General features: G+C 36.0%; 1 protein-coding gene across 3 annotated transcripts in view; it reads right to left on the bottom strand.

The window, feature by feature from the left end:
* The window catches only part of NALCN (sodium leak channel, non-selective), a 192773-nt gene that overhangs the window by 56832 nt on the left and 112264 nt on the right, over nt 1-23677 (bottom strand). For all 3 annotated transcript variants that reach the window (XM_015851496.2, XM_015851499.2, XM_015851497.1), the window contains exons 14-15: nt 18064-18201; nt 14461-14535 (exon numbers count right to left, since the gene is read on the bottom strand). In XM_015851496.2, coding sequence (XP_015706982.1) covers nt 14461-14535; nt 18064-18201 — 213 coding nt within the window. The remainder of the gene's footprint in view (nt 1-14460; nt 14536-18063; nt 18202-23677) is intronic.

Here is a 23677-nt window from a genome sequence, read left to right as displayed (position 1 = left end):
AGCTATGTACTTAAGTTCCATTTATCAAGAGTCTTTGTTAAAAGAAAAGAAAAAAATTCTTCACACTGAAAAGTACAACTGGGTCATAAGGTATGAAAACATTTTTGCTCCTCACTGAATGAAAGAGCTGTTAACAGGCCTGTCAAAACGATGTTTGCATTGCCAGGATGGACTTCTTAGTATTAACAGGAATAAAGTCAAAACTACCTTCTGAATGAACAATGGCTGTATCTGGGGAAGTCCAGGCCATTCAGAAAGAATTCACTTTCTGATACTAAGCTGCTTCGCTAGAATAGATGTCTGAGGAGAGCACTTGAAGGCATAGACAATGCAAACTGAATTCCTCCTTGCAGAAGCAATGGCACCCACTGACATTCATCAACACTTGCTGAACATTTATAGAGAGCAAACAGTGGATGCGAGTGCAGTGAGGTGGTGGATGGTGTGTGCCAGCAGTGGTAACAGCTAAGTGAAAGACAAGCCATGTACTGGATGGTCTTGCAGATTTTTACACGAGTGGAATGGAGGCTCTTGTTCAACACTGGTGAAAATGCATATCTAATGGTGGTGACTATACTGAAAATGAGCATTCTGTAGCTAAGAAATTGCTTTACCAAATAGTGCTATAGTGGTGTTTGAATCTTTTGTAGTCTATACAGAAATAAATAGGGGGCCTTTCCAGAAAATGGTGCTACAGGAATTCTAGAAAATTGTATTTTCTACACATATAGAAAAATTGGAAAGTTTATGCAAAGGATATTAAACATGAATTATTCCAAGATGTGTTATTTAAAGTGCCAAATCTACTTGTAAATGCAGAACACTTTAAATAGATTTACCCAGTGAATTGAAAATTTGGTCAAATTATAAAGCTGCATGTACAGATGCAGAAAGGCAGAATACAGTGGAAGTAATAACAGGCATGTAGGAAGAAAAGCACACTGAGGAATTGTTTGATTGGAATGACAACATATAGCACAAAATCAAGGAAGCATTACATGAAATAATTATTTGGCAAGTTTAAGTAGAAATATTTGTTTACTTGCTGGACACTGGAAGTTCTCAAGCCACGTATCCCTCTAGAGACTGACCATCATTCACGTATGAAATATCACTGATGAATGAAACATTACTCACTATGTGCTTTCTCTGTCCTTATGCTATTCTGTAAACATATTTTACTGATCACTGTCAGAGGCCGTGAACCAAAAGGATTTTCCTTTAATAAGGTCTGCAAAGACCTGTAGGCTTCTGAGCCTACAAGCTCTTCTACATAATAAATGCCTAATCACAGTATTGGCATTTTTTTTCCTCCTCATTACCAGAAACATGGCTTCTGAAATTTCACCAATTATTGGTCAGAAGAAAACTGCTAAGTGACAGTGCCTTGGTTTTACTTTCAGATGACTGCCACATTAGTAACAATCTAATGAGAGCTAAAAGGGAGACGGGTTACCACAAACTCCCCTCTCCTGGACACCAGGGTTCCTGGGAGAAGGGGCTGCTGAGGGTTTTCCTGTGATTTCAGCGGCCATTATCTTGCATGAGTAATATCAAGCACAATCATACTCAAAGAGCAGCAGTTCAAGGGTAGAGGCGCAAGAGGACTTACAGTTGAACTTGAGAGATTTGGGTTGCCAAAGCAAACATCTCTAATGAGGATTTACCTTAGGACAACCCACTGCCAGTACGAACAAGATATGTAAGTACTGCACACCATTTCATTACGGACAACAGGAAAATAATCTCGCAGAATTAAGAAACACTACTTAACAAAAGAAAGCTGATTAGAGGTGGTATGTGACACCATTGGAGCTCTTAGAACTTCAGGGTCTCTTTTCTTTTCTTTTCTTTTCTTTTCTTTTTTTTTCTTTTTCTTTTTTTTTTCTTTTTTAAAGAAAGAAACAACATTATTCTGAAGTACGCATACAAATTTTCAGACTTTGTGAATACATCCAATACTTAGATAAAGCTAGCCTGATTTTAAACAGGATCTGTTCTTCTTCAGCAACCTGCAAGAATCATGACACTCAGAAAAACTCCGTATATTTAACAAGTTTACGGCGTGTAGGTGTGTGCGTACACCTGCATTCACATATGCATATATCTGAAAGTCACATACACATATATTTGGAAGGTACTCGCAAGAGCAGAAATGAAAGAAAACTTTTATCATTCTAAAAACATTTGTCCATATGTGTGTGTTCATGAGTAAATTCAAAGGTAGTTTAAGCATATACACTCGATAGAAAAAATATATATTATATTTTTATTGTTTGGCAGGAAAACAGATCCAAAATGTAGATTTGGAATGTGATAATTAGATGACTAGCACAGAAAAATATATATCTGAATACACACAGAATGTCTTCACACCCTTTAATCTTTTCAAATAACACAAAAACAACTGGAAAAAAGATCTTGTCCTGACATTTTGATTGGTGCTTTCTCTGCCCCAAAGTTAGGTGTTTATACTATTACCTAAAGGCATCTTCCCAGTATTCATATGTTATTTTTAGTACAGGACAGAATGTAGCACACTGCATGCATTCTAATTACCCTAAGGCACTGGCAGTATAATTTAAAAAAAAAAAAAAAAAAAAAAAGTAAAATCTGATTCAGTCTTTTTTGAGTGATTAAAAAGATAGATATTAGAATTCCTTACTTTATTATTATTTTTTTCTCTTTTTCAAAAACTTGTGTGAGGTATTTTAAACAAGACTGAAATACACTATTCCTTTCAGAAGGATGTCATCACTGCCAATGACAATTGGCCCCTTCTTTCTTCATTGGGAACTGGATTGGATCTTTTCTCCAAGCTCCTTGCACAAGTCTGCTCTTCTATCCTATTTTTTGACCTGATGACTGGAATCCCCTGATCTATAAGTCAAAAAGTAATTGCTATTTGCTTGTATGTCAACTAGCCACATTTCTATACACATACCACTTCCATCTATAAGGTCATGAAATGAAACTAAAGGCACTGAATTTTGAATTACTTCTCCAGTAAAAGCTGCACTCTAGCACTAAATTAATTTATCTCAACTGTAAGCAATTAACCAAGGCACCAAACTTAGTTAAACAGGTACCCTGGACTCCAGCTTCATGAAAGAATGAGATAGAGATCTGCAAAATTCTGTTTAGCATACCTAAGATCTCACTCTGTCTCTGGAGAAGCCAATTCCTCACCATTGTTCAGAGAATGAATGCAACTGTATTACCAAGGCCAGAAATCAGAGGGCAAACCTTATAAGTTAGTTTCTACGGGAGCAGCATCTGTTTAGTCAGGTGAGGGCTTTAACATTTAAATGATTAGCTTGGTTATTACTTCCATCTTATACATGACTGGTTCAGTCTAGTAGATATACCATCTTACTTTTACAAGAGTTCCTCTACTGCTAGTAGTCTAAACCAGAAATGAATTTGATTTTGTTTCTATAATGAAAACAAACAAACAAATCCAACATCATGAAAAGTTTCTATAATAGTCTGCCACACCATTTCAGTGTGCTGAGTTGGTTGCACTGTCCCCAGGAATGCCAGTACAAACCCATTAACTGAGATCTTCATTTTGTATACTGCTTTCAAAGGAGCTGTTTACATAAATGGAAATTACAGTACCTGGTTATATGAGAGTAAAGTTTGGTTTGCACATTCACATATTTTTCTTCAGCACACAGTCATCACAGTCTAAACACTAATGCAAAGAAGGAGAAAGGATGAGGACACTTTTTCTGTTGCTTCTCTTTTGAAAAGCTCTCACCACACTTTAATGATTTTTATGTACACACCAGCAATATTTATAGATTTCAACTGAGCATGGTACTACATTGTGACAAGCTGTACCTGTATCAATACATTGTATAATGGCCTCCTCTGCCCCCATGCGGGTAGAACCCGAAATCACCAAGACACAGGAAGACTTTACTGAAAAAAAACAACAACCCTGTTATCTTTGCATGACAAGTTTGAAAGTGAAAGGCCAGCATTTCACTCATACTGAACTTAGTTCATTCTTTGAAGTGATAGTCAGAGGGCCTCCATGGAAGGAAGACCTAGCGATTGGCCCAGATTAACACAGAAAAACAGGATTCAAAACAATAAAGCCTTTTATCCCAGTTTTCACAAGCATACTGAAAGCCCTTATGGAACTCAAGAATGAAAAGGGTAGTGGGTGATGCAAAGAAGAAATAAATGCTCGAAAAGATTAAATCAGGCCTATGGGCCTCCCGTGATGTTTGGAGCTATGCAAGAGATCATTTCTGCTCAACTGATCATGATGATACTGTGAGGACAGACCTAAAAAATGGTAGTGGTAATGATGACACAACACTGTCCTAACACTGAATTCAATATAAAATAAAATAAAATAAAAAATAAATCAGTGAGCAGACAGCTGGCAATGTAACCCACAAATCTTAGCTGCTACTTGATCATTTTGTGAATGTTTTATTGATATGTCCTACCAGTAGAAATACACCATCACTGCAGTATGATGGCCAGTACACAGTAAGTATTTCCATGGCTATGTTACATATTTCTAGATTTTATGCTCTCTTGTGGATAGGAAGTTCCATCTTGAAATATACTCATATCAGCTGCCAACAAGAGCTGATGTCAACTGATTTGATTTCAATATGAAGTGATACTGAGTAGAGAAGATGATCATTATCTACATTGTACTGCAATTCACCTTAGCTTAATGTAACTCGATTCTGCTGAAACTTCTGCCAAATTCTCTTGCACCATTAAGGCAGCTTTAGGATTTTTCAGTGGGAGATATAACTCATTTTTAGCCAGTTCTTAGGAGAAAAAAAATATAGCAGACTTTTTTTTTTTTTTTTTTTTTTTTTGTGTCTCTGCACATATACACTCACAAGATAAAGGAGGTTTGAGACAACAGTATATCACACAGAGCAGCAGTATGTGTTATTCCTTTTCGTAGTCACTGTAAACAGGTTAAGGTATCTTTATCCTGCTACATTCTCAGCCCAAATTTGTTCCTATGAGCTTAGGGGAAGCCAGCAAAATCAACATACAAATGCAAAGAAGAAAGAATATGCATTCTCTTCACCACCTTAAGCATGGATAAAGAGTGCCTGCTGAAACTCTCAAAAAAAGTACAACTTTTAGAAACTTTCCTCTAATAATCAACTTTTCTATTATTATTATTATTATTATTATTATTATTATTATTATTATTATTATTATTATTATAAATTAATACTTAAATGTATTACAGACTATCACCTCCGATTTTCAAGACAAACTCACTTTGTAGGGAAGGAAAGTATAAGTGGTGTGAAATATAAATGAAGATCACATTAAGGCACTCAAGGAGAAAAATCATACAGTAAGAATTTGTTACAGCTCCTGTATAAATATGTACTCCTGAATAAGATACAGCCTCAGTAAATGAAGCAGAAAAGTCTATTCTTCTGGAACTGAAACATAAAATAATTTCCTTCTCATCATTTAAATTGGAAACATACTGTAAGAATTTTGAGAGAGATTCATCAAATTTTTAAATGAGAGGAAGAAAAAGAGGAAGAGGACAAAGGATGGACCAGAACAACAGAGTTCTGGGAACACTGTTTTATTTGTGTAGGATTTCATCTTATATATCCCACAAAAATCTGGTGTCCCTTGCTTCTTGAATGACTTAAATCTAAGCCTACAGTATATTTCAAAGATGTGGTAAAGAGATAAGAGCTGACGCTCGAAAATCTTTTTCAAGAAGCTTTTTGTGCATCTACTGATACCACAATTCAAAGACTAAAAATGACAGCCAGCATTAACAGTTTTGGTTCCTAGAGAAGGTCTGCCAAGATTATAAAATTACTTTCAGCTACTGCAAGTAGCATGTTTTCTCCAAGACCATCTACATCTTTTTATACACACCAGGAACTCAACTAAGATACGTACTGTATAAATGAGTGAACTGTTTTTTTCTCTTCTGTCATCCATATTATTACACAGATCCAAAGTCCTAAGGCAAACACTTAAAACAAGGAGCACACTGAAAGAATATCCCATAATGGTCAACATTATTAAAGCTGCCAACTGTTTAACACTTCACTGCTGCGGATGTTCTGACCTCAGACGTTACTGGTTTTGAAGTAATGCAGATTCTTGCACTTTAAATTACAGATGATTTGTGTTGCAGATGGCGATGTAACAGCCTTGTTCTGAAACCTGAATTGTTTATGCTTTGCTTTTCAAGATCAGGAGAATGTGAGAATCAAGGTCTCCCAAACCATCAGGGTGCTCTTAAAGTGGCTTACTTTCAAAGTAATTATTCCCTTAAAATAAATAAATAAATTGCTTTTAATAAGCCATGCATTATAACATGGCTAGCAGTTCACTGAATATTGGCCAGCTGCCCTTTGAGTGTGTTCTATGGAAAAGCAGAGTTCTACATTTGGAAAAAACAACCTGTTGGTTGGTTGATGTGCTTTCTTCTTAATAGAGATGAAGTCATTGTTTTCTAGCCTTGAAAAAAGAAGGTTGAGAGGGGATTTGATCCAGGTTTATAAATACCTGAGGTGTGGGAGCCATAGTGGTGAGTCTGGTCTCTTTTCAGTAGTGCGTGGGGATAGGACTAGGGGTAATGGGATGAAACTACAGCATAGGAAGTTCTGCACGAATGTGCAGAAGAACTTCTTTACAGTGAGGGTGACAGAGCACTGGAACAGGCTGCCCAAGGAGGTGGTGGAGTCCCCTTCTCTGGAGGTATTCAAGACCCACCTGAATGCCTACTTGTGCAACGTGGTGTAGGGAGCCTGCTTTGGCAGGGGCGTTGGATTCGATGATCTCTAGAGGTCTGTGACTTCTGTGACTTCACTTACACTATGCAACTATATTTTCACAATTCCCAAATCCACATTAAGAAAAGTTTTTAACTTCTGCATTATTTCAATTATCTTTTACATTATACTGTGGAGACTTCCTTTTTGTTCTGGAACCAGGCTTAAGAAGAACTTCTCAGCCTCACATATCATACTGGGTCTCATAGGATTCAGTTTGGCTGACAGGCTGTGATTTACCTTTTCCTTATGACCAATTCTGTTGAATAAATCACTTTGTTAGCCCTTGCTTCTGTTACATTTCTGTAGAGTTTTAATTGTGAATATTTTTTGGATGAAAACTTAAGAAAAGATCAAAAAAGATCAAAGCAAAATTACTTCTTATATGTTCAGAGTGAAAAGTTAAAAGAAAATAAGTATGGTGCTGAGTTCAGGTTGCCTTCTTTATTTGTTCCTTAGACAATCATATAAAATGCCAGCAGCAGGAGTGTCTAGCAGATGCTATAAAAATAGCATGAATTTTCACTAGCTGGAAAACCCGTGTGCTGTTTCAGTTGTTAGAACTGCTTTACATAGAGATCATGAGTATCTGGAGGGCAAAAGCATATGGAAACCAAGTTCCTCAAGTATCTCAGTATCTAGGAACAGTTAAAAAAAAAAATCAAATGAAAACTGGAAAGGCTTAAATAGACAGATTACCTGCCTCAGTGAACATAATGTGTGTTATACTCAGGAGGAGAGCAGCAAAACCCTTGCCTTTTTTCCCATTCATCTGACTTCAACAGAAAAACAAAAATAACCCAAGCCTGAAAATGAGGTAAAATCTGAAGCCTTTCCTAGTGCTGAAAGTAGACACATGCAACATGCAAAAGAGAAAGTGAAAACAACACAAATGCAAGATGAGGTTACAGAGCAGCCTTCTGTGTTTAGCTCTGGGAAAGATGAGTGTACTGCTCTCTTTTTGCTCTCTTTTTTCTTTTTTTTTTTTTTTCCCCTCTTTTCAGTGTGAATTCCATATTCTGTGTGAAAGCTTTCTCAAACATCACAAACTTCAGGAATTAGTAAATGCTTTGGACACAGAAATACTGAAAATTGATTGATAGTAGGAAGTTTGGTCCAATGGAGAGCAGGGATCATTCCCAGAGCAACAAACAAGTTCAAAAAGGAGAGAAACATTAAAAAGTTTCAAGACTGATACTACACTTCTGACTTAATGAAGGCTCTCCTAATAAATAAATATCTGCTCTGAAAATTTTCAGAGATGGGAGGATGGATAAATTCCTTTGACAATAAATGGGGAGAAGTCAACATAGGCAGAAGGGAGTATATGACCTAACATAAACAAAAGACTGCATTTACTGCAACTAGATATGAAAGAAAAAGAAACTGGTGAGAAAGTATGAACCAAAATGACAGCAGTACTACACATAGCAACAAGAAGACTGAAGCACAGCAGGTGATAAAACAACAAGAAAAAAAATCCCAGAATCTTGGTAATGATGTAGCAACATCACTCAAAATATTGCAGGGAGGATAAGATGGATACCCTCAACATCACTGATGGTGCAGTTAAAGCTTTATTCTCTGAAGAAGCAACTATTTCTATGATTGTCATCAAAGACCAAAAATAACCATAAAAATTAGTGGAATGCAACGAAACCCATGAGTGCCACATTGCGGATGTACTCCCCATGGCAAATGGTCAATGTTTGTTTTCATGCAGACCAGCCTGTACTTTCTTCTGAGTTTGGCTTTTCAAATGAAAATGGTCTACATTTCCTTCCAAGATACACCATTCTTTCTCAGAAATAACTGCACTTTCTGAAGTACACAAAGTACTCTTTGGAGATTTCTTTCACATGAATTATCAGCATGTATTTGATTTCTCTAAGTTAGATATGAAAAGCACAGACACTAGAAATATTTTTAACTTCATCAAAATAGTAATTGTATAATCGACAACTGACTGCATATGAACTTAAGACTGAAGGTACAAATTGTGCTTCCCTTCTCCAGTTTATAGGGAAATAAAAACTGAAAAAACTCACAGAAGGCAGTATCTATTCACAGAAAATCTAAGTTGGAATTGTCAGGCGTGAGTTTACCTGATACAAATCTCTGATCCAAAACTTTTGTTTGAGACATACTTTCTGTCTTGACTGACACTGACCAAAATTTTGATTAAGCACTATTGCATGAAAGGTGATCAGTATCCTACTCATATTCAGAAACTGGTTCCAGAAATTTGTATGATGCTCAGGAAACACCAGGCACTCCCCTTACACAGTAGAAGGCCAAAATTGTCATTATGAATTGAGGATTTTTTAACCTTAGTACCAAAGAGAGCAGGGAAGAAGAAAAAAATCAATCAAAGAAGCTATCTTTATCTCCAGTTTTCATGAACATCTTTGTTTTCAACATCAGAGTTAACAATGAGTTTAAATATAAAAGAAAATGAACATGGAAAACATCTGCTTTTTCTAGAAGCACAAAGGCAAAGTAATGTTTATTTTAAAAGACCATTAAAATATACTCTATAAATAGATCATAGAATTATAGAATCAACAAGGCTGGAAAAGACCTAAAAGATCATCCAGTCCAACCGTTCACCTATTACTAATAGCTCCCACTAAACCATGTCCCTCAACATAACAACCAGTTGTTCCTTGAATACCCCCAGAGGTGGTGACTCCACCATCTCCCTGGGCAGTCCATTCCAGTGCCTCACCACCCTTTCTTAGAAGTAATGCTTCCTAATGTCCAGCTTGAATCTCCCCTGCCATAGCTTGAAACCATTCCCTCTAGTCCTGTCACTGATGACACAAGAGAAGAGGCCGACCGCCAGCTCACTACAACCTCCCTTCAGGAAGTTATAGAGAGCAATAAAGTCTCCCCTGAGCCTTCTCTTCTCTAGGCTGCACATTCCCAGCTCCTTCAGCCTCTCCTCATATGGTCTGTGCTCCAGACCCCTCACCAGCTTTTCTGCCCTCCTTTGAACACGTTCCAGGGCCTCAATGGCTTTCTTGCAGATAAATATACACACACCTCTTGCATATGCTGTTTTGATATGGATGCAGGGGGGAAAAAATGTTTGTATTTCATTATATGGAGCTGAAGGAGAGGGAAAGGAGCACGTACACCTGGTAAGTAACTTGACTGGTGAGAGAGAAAATGTCATTAAATAGGAAGAAAAGTGTTCTTTATACTCCTGATTCCTCCAAGAATTTCTGTTGCTAGGTAGTAACACATGTATTGAGAAAATATTTTTAGTAACAAATGCCATCTGTATTCATGTTGTAGGTGTGCAGAGAGCCAAGGAAGTTAGGCCACTGCTTATACTCAGAGATGCCTGGGAGACTTGCTCTTCCCTTTGTAGAAATGCATTACAGTTAAATGGTTCCTCAGTGCGCTTCTTGCAAATTGCTTCTGAAATCCCATTCAGAATATGGAAAATTATAGGAGTACAAAAATGATTGCACTGGATTTGATCAAAAGTCCATCTCACCGGTTTCCAGCCTCTGACAAAGACAAGTAAAAACTGCCTAGGAAATGAGTATATGAACCTAAGAACAAGAAATTATACTTCCTGCATTCTCTTCCAGCTTTGACATTTGTAAAGTAAAACAATAAAGTGAAATGAACTATATCTACCACAGAGGAAGTCAAAGAAGACCCAAACCCATATGGAAGATTAATTTCCAATAGCAACATCAGGTGAAACACTTTTGAAAGATAGCTGACACAAGGTCAATTTATTACTCTTCAAGACTCAAAAATGCTCACTGAAGACTTCCAAGGAATCTCAGAGATATAACAGTGGTGACATACTAACAGTCGTGAATAGTCTATCACATAAATAAAATCAATAATGAGATAAAGGCAAGCATCATAATATGAAATTAACTTTAAAAAAGGAATTTCAGGACGCTGCATGGGAAACTGAAAACAGTGACTCAGACTGCTTATCTAGGCAGACTGATAGAAATTTAGAAACTACAGAATTACTAAGTATGTAGAAAATATTATAGAAAAGTTAATGCGGTTATTGTGGTGGAAAGTCACGCTTCATAATTATTTAAGACTACTTTGAAGTAGTCAAACAACATCTAGGTAATAACTTATGCAATGTAGCTGAATTGCTAACAAGAAAAGCCCAACAGAAGGTTTTCATAGAAATCCTTCCAGCTTCTTAAATTTTCACCAACAATTTCAGGAGAGAGGGTGGAAGATGGGAATAGAAGAGGAGTAAACTAAGATTTTATCTGATAGATTCCTTTTGTGTAACTCATGTGCTGAGCACCACAGAAGAGGGCAGAACTGGAAAACGAGCAGGATCAACCTCACACCTGGAAGCTAGTGCATGTGGTAGGGTCAGTCTGGAAAGACATTAACAATCAAGGTTAATATATATACAGCTGATGAATGTGAACTATGGTACAATCTCCTTTCACTTGACTTGAGCTATCATGGCAGACATAGCCAAGAGGATGACACATGACAAAGGATGGGGACATACTGTGAACAAAGCACAAAGTTATAATGAAGTAAACAATAATTCTCCTCTTAAGCCATCTGAATGGCATCTTGGTAGAACAGATTCCACTCCTATGTGTGTCTGTAAAGCTAAGTAAATCACTGAAATAAACCTCTTACAAGTTTTATTTTTGGTCTACATGGTATAGTGGTTATCACTTTACATTCTAGAGTACATTGCAAATATTAGCTAATTAGTCCTTGGTCAACAATCTGAAAATAATATCATTTCTGTTATCAAGATCATGTTAAGGAATGAAGATATAATTAAGAACTAAACATCTCAAAAGTGATTATCAGCTATGTACCATTTCTGGCCTAAATATATTCTCCCTTCTTCCTTGAAAATCCTTCAGTACTTCATTATTTGAAATGCCTTGGGCCTCAAGTTCTACAGTCATTAAAGGCAGTGAAAAAAAAAAGAAAACATGAGGATGAAAATACTTTTGAAAGCACTACAATTTTACCAATTTTAACAAATCAATGTACTTTTGCAATAAGAGCTTGAATGATTTGATTAATTCCTTCGAACACTACTCAGCTTTGAATTATAGATGTAAAAAAAAAAATTCCTGTGCAATGATACAGATCTCTTTCTTTATAGAAATGTTCTTGATTAAAACATAACATTAACCTCCCAATCCTCCTTCCCTTTATAGTTCATTTTTAATGGAGAATTCAAAATATCATTGAATTAAACTTGTTCTGCTTTATCTTCTGAGATAAGACAACCAATATTTCAGTATGATACTGCTCAGCTACTATCAGCACTGAGCCTGTGATACCATTGCAGGTTTATCTCATGGGAAACATCCTCTGTTCTAGATACTTAATCAGTTGAGCAATCACTTCCAGTGATTCAGCTCCAAGAACCAATTTCTTATTTCCTTTTATTTAAAGCATTTTTAAATCATGCAATACTTTATATAATATAAATTTGTTTGGCTAAAACACCAGGAGAGAATGCATCCAGTAGCAATGAGTAACAGTCTTTGAAGAGAGGCTATACTGTTTACATCAATATTTCCATACCATAAATACAATTGTTGGCTACTTTAGACATCTTCATATGCCATGATGGTATATAATGCTTCTGCCATTATGCCAGAGACAAGCAAACTGTCACGTCCAACAGCCACGTGGCTCTTCTGTTAATGCTGGCTTGGCTGTGGAAACAGACTATCAATGCAGGCTGAAGAGCTGGGCAGAGGAACTTTATGAGGTTTAACAAAGGAAATTGCTGAGAAGTGCTATACACACAGATTAGGGGCTGACCTGCTCTGTAGAGAAATGAGCTTTTCAGAAAAGGACCGAGATGTTCCTGGTGGACAAGAGATTGTCCATGAGTCAAGAATGTGCCCCGTGGTCAATAAGACCAATGGTATCTTGGGGTGCATTAAAAAGAGCATGGCCAGCAGCTGGTCAAGGGAGCTGATCTTCCCTCTCCACTCTGCCCTGGTGAGGTCACACGGGGAATACTGTGCTCAGTTTTGCTCTCTTCAGTTCAAGAAAGACAGGGAACTTCTAGGGAGAATGCAGCCATAAACATTATTAGAGGCCTGGAACATCTGCCTGAAGAAGACAGGCTGTTCAGCCTGGGGCTGTTCAGCCTGGAGAAGACTGAGGGGGAATCATAGCAGTGCTTATAAATATTTAAACTGTGGGAGTCATGTGGACCTTTTTGCAGTGCCCAGTGACAGAACAAGGGTTATTACAGAGACAGGGCTCCTACCAGACTAATGAGATTTTAGGCTGTCACAGTGGTGAGCACATCAAGTGGTAGCCTCTCATCATTGTTCTTAGTTCCCTAGTTTCAGTGGGGCGTATCTAAAACACAAAGCCATGCTGCTGTCATTTCATACAGAAAGCTGTAGATTTTTCAAGTTTTACACAAAAGCCACCAGATTTCAAATCTCAAGCTCCACACTTCAGAAAGTTGATTTGTGCTCCTAATTCATGCAGACATTATGAAAAATTTACTGGAAGATTACCAGTATGCTATGACATGGCTTGTCATATCTCTGAGTAATTTACACTTCTTATGATTCTACCTCTTGAGACCAATAAGGAGAAAAAATGAATAAACTTTATTTGCTCGACTCAGTTTGCCATGGCAAAAGAAACAGAAGCTAGGTGAAAGAAGGCTATAATTCAAATATTACAAAAACAGTTCCAACAAGTTAAACTCTCAGTTTGCTGTTGCATACATGAAATAGGCAAATGCTGATGATTTGACTCCTCTTTGCATATATAAATTCACTCCAGTATACTTACATAAAGCATACAGACACCTTCTTCTTTGGTGATTTGTCCACTACATCAGAATGGCCAACATGAACTTTCTAGCTATATCTGCTTTACCTGATTTTCATTCTGGAATTCAAGCCTGAGACAATGACTTCTAGGAAATCCTAATCCCCAAATACGAACAGTTAAGTAAACACATTGACTTTGCCAAGTGCCTTTAGGAGTCATCTAACAAATTCAGTCTGGTCCTCTTTCCCACTTTCTGTCTGCTGACTCTTGCTAGTGCTCTCCCCTGCAATAGTTTTACAGTTTGCTCACATATTAACATGTAAGCCTTGCTCTAAAGAAAAAAAAATATTTTATTTACAAAAGGCTACAGGAGATACAGCCTGCAAAATTTTACCTTCTAAAGAAATGGGTCCATCCTACTCTCAGCTAATCTGCTTAAGGAGGTACACTGGTATTTTGACGTTTTTGTTTTTTTTTTTTCTTGCTGCAATACAAAGTACAACAGTCACATGGTATAACCTTCATTAACATGAAAATAGGCCAAACAACATTTTATCTTTCAGTATGCAGTTTGTAAACAAAAATATTATCCACTTGTGATTTTTACATAATTTTAATTACATGTCAATCTATACTGGCTTTCATTGAATATTTGAACCATTTTCTAAACCTCTTTTTTATAATCATTTAATTTTTACCCCATACTGTGTGGTAGTAAGTATATAAGAGAATAGGACTGTTCTTTTCAACATTTTCTGTTTCCTTCATACTCAGTGAAAATATTCCATGTCTTATACCATAGGAGCACCAGTAGAGGAATGTCTTATTGAAAATATCTTCAAGCAGAGCAAAAACATGTTCTTACTTGTTTAAGTTTCTTCAGATCTTCATCAAGCTCCAAGTTGTCCAGAATAACAGCAACAAACAAGCTGAGAAGAATCTACAAAACAAATGCAAATTATTTTTTAATTGTCTTGTATTTCTAGTGGTAGAAGTACTACCAAATATGAAGGAAAAATGAGGGTGCTGCTGTTGTTAAATGGTACTGCCTATCACATCTGTTGAACTAATATTTCATTCTGATATATGCCTGCTAGCTATTTTGTAAGTGGATTTTTTTTTTTCCTGGCTTGTTATACAATTATTGTATGAATACTAAAAAATAGAATGCTAGGTTTTATAACCAAGATTTTACATATGTTTAACATAGTACTAATCAAAATACATTTTGCAGGAAAACTGAATTAAAATCAACAAAGGCAACCTGAAACTAATTTACTTTATGCCTAATGCTCAGTGCTTCGAATGGATATAAGCGAAGTCACTAACTCCATTTGAGCGCATTGCCACAGCACAGGAAACTCATGCGCCTTCTTTTACTTTCCATTAAACATTGTGTTGATATGTTTTTGGGAGAAAGAATCACAGAAAATGTGTATATCCCACGATAATTTTCTTGTGTAGAGATGCTGACTAGAAGGCAAAGAATGTGAATTTTTTTTTGATACAGCTGTGAAGGAGAGAGAACAGGCAGAGAAAGGATGTGGGTGAGGAAGAATGCTACCATTCAGCATCTCCCCTTAGTTGACTTAAGTCTTAAAGCAGTAAATACATGTATATAGCTTTACAACTATTGCCAAGGTTTACGTCTCTGTGGATGAAGGCTGTCATGGTGAGATTCTATAGGCAAGCATCATTTCCTAGAGATATCAGCAAGAATGTCAGCTCTTTTACAGGAGTTACAGGCCTAAAATATTTCTGTGGTTTTTACTGCTAACTGACAATCAGAGCAGAGCATTCTATTTGCACATCACTGTTAAAGTTTACTATTGTTCAACAATACTGAAAAGAAAGGATCATCCTCATAAATTTAAAAAATGCCAGTCTTCAGAAAAAGGAGTTATCTTTTAATAGGAAATTGTCTTTTAGAAATATGTAGAATTTCCTGTAGTTGTTATGAAAACCATACTAAATATTTCACATACCTAAACAGCACTTCAAACTGTTTACCATTGTCTCATTATTACAAACTGTAAAATATAAGATGGCCTTCAAAATGCAAAACAGGTCAGAAAACTTATAAAATACATATTTCCTGGTACAAAGTAGTTCGCTCCCTAATTGATGATTTTGCCATCATTTTGTCAGGATATTCCAGTACGGTGTTTTTCTTTCCTTAGCTCCTTTATACAGCCTATGACACTCTAGTACCTGCAGTTTGGAACATGCTAGTTGAGGAGGTACTGTTCTATGCAAAACAGAAATATAGTGCTCATTAAATACATTACCACTTTCAGCCTTGCTTTTTCATACAATCTATCAAGGCATCAGGACTTTCATTAATTCCCTTTTCAGCTTTCTTCAACAAGAACTAACAACCATGTACCAGAAAAGTAAAGTTAAATGCAAACTTATTATTTGTTTAACTTTCTCCACTGCCATCTCAACTAATAACAGTCTTCACTTCCAAAGGAGGTTTTGTTTTTTGAGCCTCAACTTTCCTTTGCTTTCTAATGTGAAACCTATTCATTTCACTCCAAAACTCTACAGTTTGCTTTGCTAAATGGCTGCAATTATCACTTCTCAATTCTAAATCACCCCCTTCTTCTGGCTGTTGAAAGTCATTTCTCCATTTGACTTCAGTTGTTTTTTGGTTTTGTTTTGTTTTTTTCACTTGCAGCTGTTTATTCTTAAATGTCTTTTTGGTTTCAGGAACAGCCCAACTGTTTCCACGCTCCTTTACCAATTACAAGTTTCTTTTTCTCTTTAAGCTTCTTTTGTCTTCATACAATTCTGTCTTTGGAAGCTTTTCCCTTTCAAGGTCTGAGGAAAAACTTAAAACTGAAGCTAACAAATTCATAAAGCCAGGTAGTTTTGCAAAGCTCTCTTAGAAGAGCTTCTTCATACATACAGAAGTTGTGTAAGTGAATCAAAAGAAATGCATAGCCTTAGGGAGCAAAGTAAGGGCTACATAATTAAAATGCAAATGCCCTGGAAAAGGACTGTGGACAGTGTACAGACAGGTGGTTTAGAAACTAGCAAAATAAGTAGCTTCAGTAAGCTTACATAGGAGTCCCAGATAACTCTGAAAGTATAAAGCAGAATACAGAAATCTCTTACAACTAACTTACTTTTCCATTAAATTGTGATATTTTAGCACAGAGGCCACCTTGCATTAATTTACGCATTTGCTTACATGTTCATCAAAGAGGAAAAAAAATTGATTCAGTTTCAGGTTGGTAAAAAACACAATAAAATTCTCAAATCAGTAGCCAATTCATGACCAAAGTCCACTTATCTTTTGCTTTTTATTCCCACTACCAAGGACTTTTAAAGATCTCTCTAGCATATTAATTTGCTTTTCCTGACCCAAGGACTTACCAGTAGAAGTTCCATATAACTGACAGCATTGTACCTTTGCTTTCCTTATGTTTTAATATGGTTAAGCAGTTCCAGTACAATCAAATGCCCTTTACTGCCATTTCTCAATGGTCAGGATTTCAATGAATGTGAAGAAATCTACTAAACTCACAATTACAGACTGATCAGCCAGGCAATTATAAGTGAAGCAGGACAAATCACAAAGTAAAAAACCACAAAAGCAGTTGGAAATTGATGGAGATAGTATAATTAGCACCTTAACAAGCAAGTAACAGCATAGTAAATTGAAAGAAGAAAATGAAAGTATGAATAAGTGTGTCAAAAACTGCAGTGAATGGAAAATACAAAAGTACAGAATAAAAGCAGTAGAGAATTAAGGGTGGATCAAATGGTTATTTCCCTTACTGTGGCATTTTATCCAAATTCAAAATACATTACCAAACAATTTTTGATATAGGATTTCCAAAAGGCTGTTCTTTTTGCCATTTTCTTTATAGAAAAAAACATAATAATCTCATTTGAAATCCATACAGAAAAAACTTCTGTTTTTTAGACATAGTCCAACTTTCAATACACATCCAGGAACTGCTTTAGTAATTCTCATCCTTTTGTTGCCTACCATACTATATTATATATTTTTGATGCAGTGATTTTGCATCAGAGAGCAGGCAAGCACTGTCTTATTGTTAAGAGTTTGCATACTAAAGCTTAACACTTCTGACTCTAATTATTACTGCAAAGAGAATGAAGTTGAAAACCATTTATATGTGAAATACAAACACTTGCTTCACTCTGTAATCATCAGAACTGTGAAGGCACAAGACAGTCAACAATTATACTGTTAGCCTACCAGTGTGATTTGGATCTTAGGAAGAACAAGTCACGCCAGAACAAAAGCTCCCCACTTATGCCACATGGCTGAAGGGCTGAAGGTTCTGCCGCACCAAAGAAATAAACCAAAAGTCCCTTATGCTGAAGACGCGCATCACAATCAGTTCTAACTAAAAGAAAAAATTATATAATACAAGAGCTATGTGAGTAATTCTAAACAAAGAAAAGCACAATGCATTTGCAAATTAAAGCTTACCAATGTAGCAAAAAGATGATAGAGTATAAAATAAATGGCAACTACTGGTGCCCACATATGTCCTACAGCATTCAGTGTCTGATCCATGACATCTACCCAACCTTCCTGTGTGAGAATCTGAAACATTGACATGAATGCCTACAAGAAAAGAAACACATACATATTAATATTTCACAAATTGTATTAATGTAGTTTTTTACACTCATTACTAAAGTTGACTTAGCAGAGCTGAACATTAGCTTTTTTTTGTTGTTGTTATTTTTTAATCTTAATAAATATTTGTATTCTAAGTTTTGAAGTCAGGTGACAGGTTATTTCAGAGCAACAGCAGCAATTAATAACCTAACCTTCAATTGCTTCAATAGCTCAAGCTCCATTAGCCCATATGAAAAGCTTTTTGGTTTCCTCCTGGGATAACAAAATAGGAAAAAAAACAAAAACAAAACCCTGCTCATCACAGCTTATTGTTTACAATAGAACACTGAATTGTAATTTGTTGGCTATGCACATATTTCAGTGTTACCTCTCTATAAATAAGCCTATAATAAAATGTAAAATGAAAGGAGACAAAATGTTTATGTTATCTTAACAGCAGAAACACTCTAGGCATCCCACTGATGAGACTAACCAATGCAAAACAAGGTCCCAGTTCTTCCGTCTGTTTCAGTTATTCAGATTCTTCCTCTATGTATTTTGTCAACAGTGTTCATTGTGCAAAGGTTTATGTAACATTTTCAAATCCCTTCAGACCAGGAATGAATGTCAAAAACAGAGAGAATAAGGCAAATGTTTCAACCAATTTTCTTTGGTGATAGGAATGTCTGAATCCAGATGAGCCCTAGAATCCAGATGTCTGAAACTTCTGAAACCACATACTTAAAGCCATGGATCAAAATGCCAGGACTAAGCACTGTAAAACAGAAGACAAGCTACATCCTGTCCCATCTACTGCCATTTTTTAATAACAAAAGTCATCCCTGCCAGGCAAAGTCCTGGCAACTGGAAAAAGGGAAATATCACTCTTATTTTCAAGAAAGGGAGAAAGGAAGACCTGGGGAAGACATGTTAAGGCACATAAGGGATGAGAACATGATCTGCTACAATCAGTATGGCTTCATTAGATCATGCCTCAGGTCTCAAAGGAGACCACATTGCAGCCTTTCAGTACCTAAAGGGAGCTTATGAACATGAGAGAAATCAAAATTTTACATGGTTAGATAGTGATAGAACAAGAAGGAATGCTTTTAAACTGTAAGAGGGGAGATTTGGATTAGATATGAGGTGGAAATTTTTCATTGACAGTGTGGTGAAGCGTTGGCAAAGGTTGCCCAGAGAAGCTGTAGGAGCCCCAGTGCTGGAAGCTGCCAAGCCCATTTTGGATAAGGTCCTGGGCAACCTGATCTAGTGCTCAGTTTAGTGGTTGGCAATGCTGCCTGTGCAGGTGGGTCTAAACTAGATGATCTTTGAGTCTCTTTCAACACAAGCTATTCTATGATTTTAGGATGATGACCTCATCAATGCACAGTACCAGTTCTCAGCCTCCTTCTATCAGGTGAGGATAAAGCTAAAGTAGGCAATTGCGGAGCATCTCTGGAATTGTATAGCACCTCTGGATGCAGTAGTGACCAACCTCACCTAATGGGTGGGACTCTCTTTGCTGAAATATACTTTAGATGCTTAATTACATTAAGTAATACAACCAAATTCTGGCTTTAAAAACACCTGGGTGAATGGCTAATTGAACCAGTGCAGTATTCTTTATACTGAATTACATCAAAACATATTTTTAAAAAATAAGTATTTTAAATAAATCTTCAGATACAAAGATAAACTACTGCTATGTTGAGGACCCTTATTAGTACAAACACTGAATTTATTTGGAAAAGACACACTTACAACAGCATAAAAATCCAATCTGCTATATAAATCAGCTGTCCACAAAGCATACAGGTATTTCAAATGGCCTTCCAATAGTATTTAAATATTTTATTATCACACTAAGTCCAGTATATGTCAGAATATTAGTTTTAAGAGAGCACAGCAGTACACAATGAGTTTGTTTTGCTTCCATCAATCTCCTTCAGAGCAAGTTATTTTTAGCTGAAAGGTGCACTTCCCACTGTTTATATTAAAATGAATTTGAAATGCAGCTATCTAGCTGACAGAATCAACATCTGTGAAGATGAGGCTTAGAGATTTATGCAAATGGTGATATTCTGAATTAATTTACGTTATAGAAAAGACTGTCAATTTCTTTGAGTATTTATGGCCTATTACTTAATTAGCTGTTTTGATGATGGAAGTCAAACTACCTTTTTATTTTTAGTAGAAGACTGGCAAATGTATGGTAGAATGTACAAACAGAAGTGCCAGTTCTGATAGCCTGCCCATCTATTACAGGGTGGTGCCACTTCAAGAGCTACTTTCAGTTTTAATGTACTTGCCTTTTAAGTGCTGTTTGTCCATATAAAATTTTGGCGAAATCCCTGAGGAATTTGGTAAGCAGTTCCCAAATTCACTTATTCATGCAAGCATCCCTGGAATCAGTGGGATTACTTCTGCAAATGAAGTTAGCAAGATTCAGGCCAATGCTGTGCAATGCTGGAATTGCTTTCTACCTGTCTTGAACTTTCTTTTTCCTCCTGACATAGTAATGAGTGCTCTATGACACAGTGCAAGAAGTTCCACGAGAAACTCTGTGAAAATATCAGCAGCACAGAGACTGTAATTGCATCAGAAAATTAAGAAAATATGGTTCAGCTTTTTAAAGGGATGTTGATTATGTTGAATGAAAAGGTCAGAGATGGAGCTTCCTCTGTTCTCCGGACTAGAATCTGAGTCCTGTTTTTTCTGATGACTGCAAGATTGTTGGTGTAGAGATCAGTAGGCCTAGATTTCTTTTTTTTTTTATTTTTTCTTTTTTCTTTTTTCTTTTTATTGCATTTCAGAGAATAGTGTTGTTCCTGGCCTCGTTGTGTGGCTGAGTTGTGAGACACTGAGTAGACAAATACAAGGCCTCAAACCTCAACAGAAAGTGGGGCATGGAATTCAGACACTAAAATCATATTTTGTTTTCCATACAGCGAATGTTTAAATTTACAAGCAGCCATCTTATACTGCTGCCTTTGCACAGAAGTTCCCCTCTGATTTTTCTCCAATTGGGGCCTTACACTGAACTACCCAATTTTGAACTCGTGGCTCAATGTGTGCAGCCAAAGAAGACATACAAAAATAGAGATGGCAAAATGGTTAAAAAGCAGATAGCAAACATTTATATATTTATATTTGGTATTAGAGAGAAAGCCAGTCCAATTGGAAAGTTGCAATGGGCAAAAGAGCAGTGAAATTTGTAACCATAGCAACATTGAGTTTGTGCCTATTGACTGTTGTCAGGAAACCATGTGAAAACATGCAATTTATAGGCATTAGTGAAAGGAGGAGGTCTCCTTGTTCCCAAACCCATACTGTGCCTTCTTATAAAGCACTTCTGGCATCAAAATGATTTTATGTTTTGTCTGTTTCACTATAGAAGGCACTTTAAAGTAAAAATGAAGGTTTTACCTCTAGAGTCACCACTTTGTTAGTGTACTTGTCCTCTGTGTATTCAGAACTGAAAGAAGCTCATAGCAACAGTGCTGCCATTTGGGGTTTGCTCCTATTTGAGTGTAAGCTCTTAAAAATTCACAACAGCAATTTCTGCTAGGCAGACTTCATACCTTCTTCTATGTTATACAGTGATACAAGTATTTCATCAGTCACATTATGAAAAGGATGCACTCCAGTCAAATCCACAATTGTGTATTTCATTTCTGTCTTACTGCAAAACCATTTTGCGGTCTTTATTGAGAGCAGACATTACAGTGACACTGTCAAACAAATTATTTTTAGTATTAATTTTTCACTGACTGTGTGAAACTATTAAAAGCTGCTTCATTAGAAAATTAAGGAAATTAATTTTCCCTAATTTTCACATGCTGCAAATATATTTTTCTGAACCATTTAGGACTAGCTGAATAAGTATATAAATAAAGAATAACTGAAAAACAAACACTTTACTGCACTCTATCAGACAGAAGCTGTATTCAGTTCTCTGGAATTGAATACTGGAGCAGTCCTTTACTATGAGTAATGGCTCTTGCATTTTTTCCCACAAAAAAACCAAACACAAAGTAGAAAACAACTGAACAGTTTCTATTAAAAAAAATATAAAACAACAGCAGCAACAACAACAAACACAAAACAACCCTAAAACTTACTGGAGAAAATACTTGCTCAGTTTTGTATTTTAGTATATACACATATCGGCAAAAATTCAACATGGTAAAATTTCTTATTAAAGCCTACTTGGCCTCAGATTGAACTTTCAAAATAATTTAAAATTTTCCTAACATCGTGAGATATCTTAGCAATGTTTTACTGCAAGTCAATCTTTTTCAGTTGTTTACACCAATTATTTCAGTTAGAAATATCCAAGTACTCACAAATATCTTGTTTTAATTATACTACAATAACTCCTTCAAGACTATCATTGCCATTTTGCCTAAGTAAAAAAAAATTAAAAAATTCTGAAACTAGGCTCCACAGTTGATTTGAAGCTTTTGAAGTTCATTTTTTTTTCATCAGAAGTTATACATGGGACTTGGGCATAGCATAGGGTGGCAGTGTCACTCAATTTAGAGGCAGACGCAATGATTATTTAAGTAAAGTTTAAGTTATATTATCCTCTTTTTGCTTTCTTCAGCATTTCAAAACTGGATTATACTGAATTCTTTACGACTGTTTTTGTAAGTACAATTTATAATATAGAAAACACGGCATGAATTTCATTCCTTGTGAGTAGGTATTTTTGTCTTACATTTGATGGTTAGCATCCCATACATCAAATTCAAGCCAAATTGTTCTCTAGTTATTTTGTTTGCTAAATGAATGTGTCTTGAGGCTGTCCTTTTCATTGGTATTTAATTGTTCCTACCAATGCACTTTCTCTGAAATAGATACATTGGAAAACCAAACTGGAGTGACAGAAACTAATAAATTATGACTGAAACCAATCCACGTACACGCAGTTTAATGCATTATTAAATAAATGTCCATATTTCATTCAGAACAGTATTCAATAAATGCATTAGCTCTAATTTCCACCAATTTTCAGTGTTCTATTCTGAATTAACTCTTTGCCCATAAGGTAGACACTTATTTTGTCAATGCATACAGGTTTTATAATGCTGTGTAAAGGAAGCATTCCTGTACTAATCAAGATCAACCACTCTAGAATATGTAGATGTAAATCATGTGTACACATTTTATATACATCTTGTGGATAATTTCCATGGTTCTAGAGATGGATCTTTTTTTGTAGCATGCTAGACTACTGTTAAACCATATGCTTATCATATGCGCACACATAACATTTTTCCATATTCCTGTAACAGAAATAGAAATACAAACTTCACAACTGATATACTATTGGAAGACATCCAGAAAATACATATTATACATATACATATTATAATACATAAGCTGTTCCTGCCCCATGGTTATATAAATAATAGAAAAAATAGAAAAAAGAATAAAAATGTTGGTCATATAAGAATGAATATACATATTAATGACA

The sequence above is a fragment of the Coturnix japonica genome, chromosome 1 (assembly GCF_001577835.2).
Source record: "Coturnix japonica isolate 7356 chromosome 1, Coturnix japonica 2.1, whole genome shotgun sequence".
Classification (NCBI taxonomy): Eukaryota; Metazoa; Chordata; class Aves; order Galliformes; family Phasianidae; genus Coturnix; species Coturnix japonica.
This window is presented reverse-complemented; position numbering and strand designations above follow the sequence as displayed.